The sequence below is a fragment of the Labrus mixtus genome, chromosome 14, assembly GCF_963584025.1.
Source record: "Labrus mixtus chromosome 14, fLabMix1.1, whole genome shotgun sequence".
Classification (NCBI taxonomy): Eukaryota; Metazoa; Chordata; class Actinopteri; order Labriformes; family Labridae; genus Labrus; species Labrus mixtus.
Window position 1 is genome coordinate 21,726,869 of NC_083625.1, and position 11,444 is coordinate 21,738,312.

At 41.6% G+C, this 11,444-nt stretch overlaps 1 protein-coding gene across 1 annotated transcript; it reads right to left on the bottom strand.

Annotated features, from left to right (window-relative positions):
- Positions 1-9,343: 9,343 nt before the first annotated feature.
- foxi3a (forkhead box I3a) lies at positions 9,344-11,167 on the bottom strand. Its single transcript, XM_061056328.1, has 2 exons — positions 10,549-11,167; positions 9,344-10,215 (listed from the first exon to the last, which is right to left on the bottom strand). Exons 1-2 carry the CDS (start codon positions 11,072-11,074, stop codon positions 9,545-9,547), a joined length of 1,197 nt encoding a protein of 398 aa, XP_060912311.1. The 5' UTR covers positions 11,075-11,167; the 3' UTR covers positions 9,344-9,544.
- Between the last annotated feature and the right edge of the window lie 277 nt (positions 11,168-11,444).

Sequence of the window (11,444 nt, forward strand, 5' to 3'; positions counted from 1 at the left end):
TCTCAGCGAGAAACTAAATCTGTTAAAAGCGTCCTGATGACGACAGGAGCAGAGAACGTTCCACTTTTAGTTTCCAAACACTAACAGACTTTTTAAATGTTAACGTCAGACATTTTCACTTCATATACATTATTTTAAACAGTATAGAAACTCTGTTTAAGTCAGACCATAGACTGTTAATATGAATGTTTGAAGCCTGAGTGGCGTCACCCGTCTGTTCCTGCAGGGGGCGCTGGAGTCCCATCGATGGCGGTCTCCATGCTGGAAATGCTGTCTCAGTCTAACTTTCAGTCAACCTAACGACAGGCTGAGAGCTGGAACTGAGGCGAGTTTTAAACCTCCTGACAAACCGTTACAGCGCGCCCAGCTGTCAATCAGGTCAGCTACACGACTTATTGTGAATAACTCTTATCGTTCATCAAATCAAAACTGATGAGTCATCAAAACATTCACCCCCCGTACAGTGTGCGCCGATCGAGACATGAGCTAATCAGACCTATTTGGTTTTTTTGAACCAGGCTGTAAACATGTTAATCTCTGCTGTGAAAACAGGCTTTTTTGAATGGGTGTGTATGTGACTTCCTGTGCTTCTGCAGCCAGCCTCTAGTGGACACTCCAGGAACTGCAGGATTTTACACTTCAGGATCAGCTTCATGTTTCAACACTGGAGGTTGTTGCTTTGTTGAAATATAAACTTTAATGAGTAAATGTGTTTAGAATTGTTTTGTTGCACCTGGTAAACGTGGAGCTTTATAAATTCATGATTTAAATTTTAATATGCAGGAGAGAGGACACTTACTTCAACCTTCAACTTTAAACTAAAGACTCCACATTTATTAACAAAGAGAGAAAATAATGAGATAAAACACAGTGTGTGTGTGTGTGTGTGTGTGTGTGTGTGTGTGTGTGTGTGCGTGTGTGAAGCAGAAATACTGATGCTGTAGTAATGCTGATACTGCTGACAGGTGAGTATATTCAGCAGGTGTTCAAAGACGGCAGCTCGTCAGACCGAGGAAATGTCTGTTTTAAATCTGTGCTGATTGACGAGGTGGGAGGAGCTTAAACTTACGGAGTGTGGCTGATTCTGATGTTCATCCTCACACTTGCTTGTCTGTTGAAGCACTTTGTTAACCTGTGTTTTATGAATAAAGTTATTATTTTATTTGTTTGTTGTTCTGGTGACCACAGCCAACAGTCCTGCTCCGCCCCCCGCCTCTGGAACGCCCTCCCACCAGACATTCATTATTTTAACTCTCTCTCCATTTACAAAAAAATCTCATCTCGAAACACAGAATGTTCTGACCATTCTCCATCCTGTCTCATGAATCCTCTAATGATTTTATACATCCTGTAAATTTGTCTTTTTAATGTTCATTCTCTGCTCTGAAAGGCGCCTTTAAATAAAATGAATTATTATTATTAAAAACATTTCACCAAACACTTACAAATGTCAGGAAACGTTAATGTTACTGTGTTTAGTGAAACCGTTTTTCCAGTGATGAAGTGTTTGTACAGTTGACCTTCAGGGCCACCGTAGATTAAAGTGGACGGTCGTGTTAAATCAGCTGTTTAAAAACAAAACACATGAAAGAGTGGTGTTCAGGTTCATCAGCGAGCCGTTGTCCTCTGTGACATTTTTTATTAATGAACCGTCTGCTGACTTTCTCATGAGGCGTTCAAAGACACACACACACACACACACACACACACACACACACACACACTCACACTAACACACACACACACACATTCTCCTGTTGTTATTAGTTCAGGAGAAACTGGAGGAAAAGTTCTTATAGGGGTGGACGACATGCTGAGGCAGGACCACTGACACACACACACACACACACACACACACACACACACACACACACACACACACACACAGAAAGACGGAATCGGGACGTTATGTCAGTTATGGTGGTAACTTGGTAGAAATAATAATAAACTGATACACCTGAACAACATAAACTCCTTACTCCTGTAACACAGCTGTGTCCAATGTTTCTTATAGTAAAATATTTCTAATAATCTAATATTTCAGAATCATTTGAAGCTTCAACCTGATCATAAAAATTTGAATTAAGTCATGTCCTTAAAGAATGACTGGAGTAATTAACGTGAAACAAATCAGACGTAAAGCAGGTGACAGTTCAGTTCAGAGGGATTATAACAGACAAAGTTAATAGTTATTACAAAGACAGACAGATAAAAGTTACGACTTCACATCACAAGTAGCTCAACCAAAACAAACATTTTTAAGATTCGTCTGCTTCTCGTTCTGCAGACAAACCTGATAAATCATGAATTCTGACTTTTTACAAATCTGCATCACAATGTTATTATTTCAGCAAACTCTCGGCCTGTTTATTGTCATGAAATCTCAGGATACTGCTGTGGAGGTTCACAAGGAGCTGAATCAAAATGTGCCCCTTTTTTTTAGCCTTTATCAAACAGGACGACTAGAGAGAGAGGCAGGAAATGTCTGGAGGGGAGAGTCGGGGGTAACATGCAGCCAAACTGACAGAGTCCAAGGTTTTTAAGACACGAGTAGAAGCTGAAACAGAAGGAGGTCTGTGAGCTTTGACTGTTTCCTCTTAACGCCCTGACACACCAAGGAGATCGTCGGCTGTCAGTTCAAGTTGGACCGCCGGTGAGCGCTCGTCGCTCAAGTTTTTGCGGTGTATCCGGCTCCTTCGCCCCCCATCGGCTTTTTTTCAGCCAATTCGACATGTTGAATCAGCATTGGAGGTCGGTGAGAGGAATCTCTCTGATTGGCTGTTCGGAAGTTTCATTTCTCTCCAGCTCTCCTGTCAGGTTCTGTAAAGCCCCTTGAGCATGCCTCTGTAGTATCCATGCTTTCACCCATTGTCTCCTCCGCCTCTTCTTTTCTTTTTCCACTAAAAGACCAAGTGCTGACAACGCCAGCGCCATTTTCAACTTTTTATCAGACATTATTCTCCATTGGTAGGCCACCTATAATACGAGTGGTGAGCGACAGCGGTGTGAAAATGGTCTTCTGGTATTGTAACAATGGACTACCGCCGCCTGCATGGAGAGTTATTTCCCCTCACTGCAGAATGTACGTGGTGGTTGGCCGTTGGCTTTAGTCTTTGCGATGTGTTCAAGTACAACTTTTTGGTCAGACGAGAGGCGATGCCAACAGACGCCCTTGGTCACCACTAGTTCTTTGCCGGCTGCTTGGTGTGTCAGAGCCTTTTGAATCCTCATTTTACTGGTTGGTCTTATTTAGTCTTCTGTTTGTGTTGAGTTTGTAATGGTTCTATATTTGTAAAGTATTACTGTTTCTGTATTTCTTTAAGTCTAATGATTCTTTTTAAATCGCAAAAACCGAGTCAGGGATGGGGGTTGCAAATTAGCCACAGCTAGAAACCTGTATACAAACTGTACCCTAACCCTAACCCCCTGCATCGACTCGTTGCAAGTGTCCCTGTAAAATAAACAAATAAAAAATAAAATAAAAATAAAATGCAGAGGTCTGATTCAAACCCTCGGCCGCTGTGATGACTATAACCTCCATGTTGTACATGGGGAGTTGGATATAACCAGAAGGCCAAAGTTTCACTTTTTAAGTGTTACTTGAACCCTTTTCACACATACAGATCTCCTGAAAACCCACAGAGATTAGTCTACCCGGAGTGGCTTTAAGCTATATGTGAATTTTCCGCACGGACTTCACTCGGAGTTTCTCCGGCAAGACCCCTAGTTTTTTAACCTCTTTTAGCAGATTCTCATCAGAATGTTTCTCGCACTTTATTTCAGTTTATTAATTGCACATATATTTGCATGAATGCGCAGCATCGATACAGTTTTTTCTTAAAACTAAAGTTCCAGACCTCTGATTCACCTCCTGCAGAGCAGTTGATCCTCTGTTACACTTTTAACCTCCGAGAAATAAAACCATAAATCGTCTGTCAGCAGAGATCTAACTGTGAGCATCATACCACCCAGTCTGACATTCAAATCCTGAGGTTTAATAAATTATGTCATCAAACCGTCTGTGTGTGAGTGTGTGTGTGTGTGTGTTTCAGTAAACAGACGGCACACTTTCAGCCCTCCTCTTCGTGTTGTGTCATCAACAGTTTGATGAAAACTATCAGATCAGATACGACTGACACAGTGTGTGTGTGTGTGTGTGTGTGTGTGTGTGTGTGTGTGTGTGTGTGTGTGTGTGTGTGTGAGTGTGTGTGTGTGAGCGTGTGTGTGTGTGTGAGCGTGTGTGTGTGTGTGTGTGTGTGTGAGCGTGTGTGTGTGTGTGAGCGTGTGTGTGTGTGTGTGTGTGTGTGTGTGTGTGTGTGTGTGTGTGTGTGTGTGTGTGTGAGCGTGTGTGTGTGTGTCCTGGATTCCCATTTCTAAAAAGTCAATTGAGAAAAGTTTTATCACCAGAATTACTTTTTAATATAGTTTTCATGATATAGTAGTTAAGGTTGAAACACTGAAATAACATCAAAGACATTAAAACACGTCTGTTAATGAGTCATCGTCAGAGTTTAATGATTATGAATCAAATAAACTACTTTTTAAAACAACGCAGAGATTAAACTAAGAGCTGCAGAAATGAGTAAAGCATGATAATGATGTAATGAGCTGAATCTTAAATTAGCTTTAAGTCTATCTGCTGTTTATTTTTATTTCTTTTACCACGAACAGCTGTTACACCACTCTCTCAGTCTTTAGGGCTTTGGGCTGGGAAAGTAAGGGTCGTGGGGCCAAGTCCCGATGTGGAAAAATCTGGAAGTTGGTCTGGTGGCTGGAGAGGTGCCAAGTCACTTCCTGAGTACTGTCAAGGCCCCCTTGAGTAAGGCACCGAACCCCCCACTGGCTCAGGAGCGCTCACTGTGTGCAGCCCTCCTCACTCTGACATCTCTCCATCAGTGCATGTCCACAGGATCCTGTTTGTGCATGTGTGTGCAGCATGTTCAACGACAGTGAAAAGTATATCTTCTTCTGCAAACACACCACACTTCATTCATAAAAACAGAGCTTTGAACTAATAGGACACAGGAGATGTTGGTCTACCTCTGCCAAACTCAACACACTTTTTTGGATCTGAATTTATAATTTACAAAGCTCAATAACACAACAAACAAACAGGAAGCATTACCTACAGCTGAAACAGATGTGATGATCTTTGTGTGCACGTGTGTGTGTGTGTTTGTGTGTGTGTGTGTGTGTGTGTGTGTGTGTGTGTGTGTGTGTGTGTGTGTGTTGTTTCATGTTAAACGAAAACACTTAAAGACATTTTAATTTGCTGCTCACACACTCCTCTATGCTGTGTTTATTGTGATAATAAAGATCACTTTCAGCTGTCTCTGATGACATTCACTCCTGTGAGTGTGTGTGTGTGTGTGTGTGTGTGTGTGTGTGTGTCCTGAGGGCATTTCTGTCTGAGGATTGGAGGTGTGTAAACAAACAGCACACTTACGGTGCTGTTGACTTCATCCATAAATCACACACACACACACGCACGCACGCACACGCACGCACGCACACACACACACACACACACACACACACACACACACACACACACACATGTTGTGTCTAAACAGAGGACTCTATCAGATGTCTTTCAGCTGCATTGATCATCTGATGGTATCTGTCTGTCAGAGTTCGCCTGTTTATGGTCACACACACATCAATGGACGACATCAGTGGACACATTAACATTAACATGGATACTTAATTAAACCTGAGCTGTTAGCGGCTGTGTGATTACGCCGTCCTTTGTGTGCCAGACCTCACAGAGAATAACCTTCATTTAAACTCTGATGCTGTCTTTGTATTTCACACCATGCTGCATTCAGGGAGCTCATTTTCAGCCAACACATTAAAAATGTATTAATCCCCCAAAATAAAACAAAAACCCTTTTTAGGTCAGGTGAAGTAAGACAGTAAATCGTTAATAGTAAAAGAAATGGCACTAATTGTAAGTGGTACTACGGAATAGTACATTTTAAAGTACTTTTAAAATGTACTATTCCGTAGTACCCCACACTTAATCTGACTGCTTTAACTCGCAGATTTTGATTTTACACAAAATACATATTCAACAACAAATATGCTGAATTTTCCCAAGATAGCCTGAAGTATACAGACTTTTTAATCTCCAGCATTGATGAAAAGCCAACTCCAACGTTCTGTTACAGGTTCCTGCATCCAAAGTTTTATGTAAGCACAACTGAAAAACTCTAAGCTTTAAAATACACTCGAGGTACAGAGAGCTAAAAGGTTCATAAGTGAATTAAATATAAACATTATTACTGTATTATAAATTAGATCAATTTAGATTAGATATATGTATTTCAACATATAAACAGGAAATAATAATAATAAATAATGAATGCAAAAAAACAGTACTAGATCTAAAAATGAACAATAACAATATCAGCTAAAATTTTCCTAAAAAAACAAACAGTATATGTTTGAAAAGGAGAAAGATGGTGTTAATATTTATTTAATTCTACCCATTCTAATCAGAAAAATTACTAAAGTTTTAAGACAAATGTTACTAAGTAGTTTAAAGAGTTAAATTTAGTTTATTAAGTACTTCAGATTGGTACGGAAGCCCTGAGTTATCTAGACATTTTAATTTACTCCATTTTACCATGAGTATGAGTAAATTTGGGTTTTTTTAACATTTGTCTTATCTCATGATAACGACATGATTTCAGTTTAAGCTAAAAGTTTCTTGAGATCTTGATAAATTAACTTGTTAACTAACAATAAAAGAGTCCATTTTAAAGTTAAATTAAAAGACAAATCAAATTCAAATTCTAAAAGAAATACTATTTCATGTCTAACTTGTCTCAAGTTTCAATCCGTCGTGTTGTGTTCGAGTTTCTTTCAGATCATTAGATTAGCAGCTACTTCACTGTCTGTGGGAAATCTGAGTGCTGTGTGTGTGATCTGCTGACTGAAAGTCTCTGGCCTGTAATCTTCATCATCTCTGCTGCTGACTCGCCCTGCTCAGTAAAAACTGCAGAGTCAATGAAACCCATCTCAACACAAGGAAACCATGCCTGAGAAGGGATATCAGGACTCAGCAGATTCTCAGAGGATCACAGAGCGACTGTTTGTTTAATTTGTTTATTTGATGTTTGTTTGGTTGTGTGAAAGTGCTGATGTCATCATTCCCCCACCAGCTCATGGATCTCAGTGGGAACAAAGGAAGAAGAAAGCATTCTCGCCAGAGTTCAGACTGCAGAGAAGAGTCAATTTACAGCCGAGACAGCAAAACTCAGCCCACTCAACTCGACCCAAGTGCATATTTAGACACACCTGAATTTGAATGAACTGTAACAACATCAGCTCACCTGCAGACGTAAAGACACACTTTTATAAAATCAAATTCAAGACTTTTCAAAATCCAAAGAAAATTTAAGATTCAATTTGTTGTGGAAGTGACATTTGGTGATTTTAGGAGAACATTAGCCTGATTGAGAGGCTAACACTTATATTAGCCTGATTTAAAATCTAACACGAATATTTCATTTCATTTCATTTTTTAATTTGTTCCGTACATGTCAAAACACACAACAGAAAAGGAAAAAGAAAAAAAACAATTCACACTTTATCCCATGTACGGAAAGGAGCAGGGAGAAGAATAAATCTTGTTTTGCCTGCCCCCTTACTCAAAAAGCAAACAATAAATGTCTGGATGGTTCTGTCCAATTACAATCAATGAATGAATACCATGCCAACATAAAACAAATCTGACAATTCAGTCTTCACTTCCTCAGAAATTAGAAGGAAAACACACACAAAACACACTAACTGCCAATTTCATACCGTCTGATAACTTTGTTTTTATACATTTTCTTAAACTAAAATATCTGAACACAGCCCTTCAAATCACTATTTAAAGAATTCCACAATTTAATTCCAATGACAGAAATACATTTCTGTTTTAAAGTTGTCCTTGCAAACTGATGCTTCATCTTCTGAGCTTTTGTAAACTTTCTGGTAATACTTTACTCTTTGCTCTGAACATAACTACAAGTGTCTGTAACTCAACTAAATCTTTCAGTTTCAATAAACCTGATCTTAAAAACAGCCCGTTGGGGCGCTGGTGGCGCAGTGGTTGGTGTGCATGTATGGAGGCTGTTGTTTTAAGCGGGCGGTCCGGGTTCACATCCCACCTGTGGCTTCTTTCCTGCATGTCATTCCCCACTCTCTCTCTCTCCCTGATTCCCGACTATATCCACTGTCCTATCTCTCCATTAAAGGCACAGAAAAGCCCCCCCCCCCCCCCCAAAAAAACAAAAAACAGCCCGTTGGTGTGCTCTCTATAGTGCTCTTTATGAATGATTCTTACCGCTCTTTTCTGTAAAATTATAATAATAATAATAATAATATTAGCCTGATTGAGCAGCTAACACTAATAATAGCCTGATTGAGAAGCTAACACTAATATTAGCCTGATTGAGCAGCAGACACTAATATTAGCCTGATTGAGCAGCTAACACTAATAATAGCCTGATTGAGAAGCTAACACTAATATTAGCCTGATTGAGCAGCAGACACTAATATTAGCCTGATTGAGCAGCTGACACTAATATTAGCCTGATTGAGAAGCTAACACTAATATTAGCCTGATTGAGCAGCTAACACTAATATTAGCCTGATTGAGAAGCTAACACTAATATTAGCCTGATTGAGCAGCAGACACTAATATTAGCCTGATTGAGCAGCTAACACTAATATTAGCCTGATTGAGCAGCTAACACTAATAATAGCCTGATTGAGCAGCTAACACTAATATTAGCCTGATTGAGCAGCTAACACTAATAATAGCCTGATTGAGCAGCTAACACTAATATTAGCCTGATTGAGAAGCTAACACTAATATTAGCCTGATTGAGCAGCAAACACTAATAATAGCCTGATTGAGCAGCTAACATCATTTTTAATATGAGGCTAACTTGCATCAGTGCTAGTCAGTCAGAGAAGCTTACATTGATATAGGCTAAGCATTTTGGAAAAGCGTACATATTCATAAAACAATTATTGTGTTAGTTAAATATGAAAGTTAAAAGATCTGTTTTAAGATAAGTTTAGAAGTTGTTGCTGCTCAGAATAAAAGGTAGTTTGGCCTCAACAACTTCCACAGCACATTAGCTCATAGCAGTGCTCTGTATACAATAATATATTTTCTGATGTTGCCTCAGCTGCCAAATATCTTTTATTATTAAACTTTCTTATTCATCAGCCTTTTTAAAAGGAATAAATCTTGTGTATTTTTTGTCTCAGTTTGTTTGCAACTGGTAAATATGTGAAAATTAAGGATACGCTCATAATTCAAATCAGTTGTCTCTTTTTTTAATTCCAAACACAAACATCAAGTTCATATAAACACTTTAAAACATTCAATTTTAATTTGAACATTTAGAAGAAATAAAAAACGATAAATACAAACATTCAAACACATTACAGCTCAGTGCATATTTCAAACATCCACCTGAATGATTTATATCAGTTCTTAGTGTAAACAGGCGAAACATCAGGTGTCACATCAGGTGTGTCACTGCTGGAGAACCAGAGGGTCGAGGGGCAGAGTGTCAGAGAAGCCACCTGAGAACAAAGTCTCACAATGGGCCTGAAGAAGCTGCTGGGCTTCCTGGAGCTCCGGCAGGAGGCAAGACGCCGTCTGCAGGTCGGTATAGAGCGGGGGAGAGCCGGGGTGAGGGTCACCAAGGGAGGGGAAGTGTGACTGGGTCAACTGGGAGGAGGTGAAGAGAGGAGGAGATGGGGAGGAGTAGAGAGGAGGAGAGGAGCTGCAGGAGTCCCACTGAGGCACCACAGCACCCGGCGAGTAAGAGGAGACGTATCCCTGAGGAGGAGGAGGGGGGGAGGCGTGGTTCGGTACCTGCATGTACAGGGAGGGGGAGTCTGTGTGAGGAGGGGGATGAGGAGATGGGAAGGAGTCCTGGAGGTGACACAGGAAGCTGTTGATGTCGGGGGGGCAGCTTGAGAACGCAGGAAAGTCACCGCTGCTGCAGTGCCTGCTGGGAATTTTAGGGCTGGGTTCTGAGGAGGAGGATTCAGAGAGAGACGAGGGGGAGGCGGAGGGGGAGGAAGAGGGTTTCTCTTCAGTGGTCATGTTGTCAGCCTTCCTCTTTCTCTTTCGGCGAAAGTTTCCGTTGTCAAACGACTTCTCACAGTTTGGATCCAGAGTCCAGTAGTTACCTTTACCTGCAGAGAGGAGGAGGAGGAGGAGATGGTTAATAAAGATGAAGCAACTATTTATCTTCCTTCACAGCATGTAAGGCAAACACAACTCATGAGCTTATGCAGCCAATAAACAACATAAAGTTGGTTTTAACAATGTTTTGTTAACGGAACAGGCAGTCCTCTTATTTTACACAGAAACTGAGTGGAGTTTGGTTCAGAGGATCAAAGATTACTTTGCCTGGTTCTTGCTCAACTGACTTTACAGAAACTTTACACGAGGAAGTTTAAACTCTACAGACAGATGTTATAGAGATGAACTGTCTCAAAGCGTGATTGACAGCTCAGATGTCTCACCTGGGTCGGTTTCGTCCCGGGGAACCTTCCGGAAGCAGTCGTTGAGTGACAGGTTGTGGCGGATGGAGTTCTGCCAGCCGGCCTTGTTGCGGCTGTAGAAGGGGAAGTTGTCGGAGACGTACTGGTAGATCTGACTGAGCGTCAGCCGCTGCTCGGACGCACTCTGTATGGCCATGGCGATGAGGGCTGAGTAAGAGTAGGGCGGGCGGACCAGTCGCAGAACTTCATCTGGAGTCGACAGGGAGAACCAGGGGCTGCCGGGGTGCAGGGGAGGAAAGAAGCCTCCAAACACAGAGGGGAGTCCTGAGGGGGCGGGTCTTGGGGTGGGGATATTGAAGCAGAGGTAGGGCTCACTGTGGTCGTTTAAGGTCCACGGGGCCGCACAAAGGCCGGACTCATGAGCAGCCTGAGGACTGTACAGGCTGAAGTCAGACGGGTCGACACCCAGAGAGGAGAGCTCCTGCTGGGGGAGAGATCGAGCAGCAAGAGGGGAGGACAGACTCTCTTCCGACACGAAGGACGCCATGATGGAAACTCTTCTTCACTTCTTCTCTACACCTAAGTGAACATGCGACCACGCTGCTGTTACAAAGATGTGTCCGTGTGTGAGTGAGGAGGACACACAATGCTGCTGCACCTGTCCTCCTGTGAACACCTGAGATACTTATACTCTGAGGCCCCTCCCACTAACAACCTGATTGGCTGCTGTACTGTGTATCTCTCTCTCACACACACACACACACACACACACACACACACACACACACGATCAAATGAATACCTTGTGTGTGTGTGTGTTTGTGCTGTGGGTTAATTTGAATAAGAGTAGGTTAGATTCTTCCCCTCAGGCAGATCAGAGCCCGAGGATTTCATGCTGAGGTATGTGACACACGCAC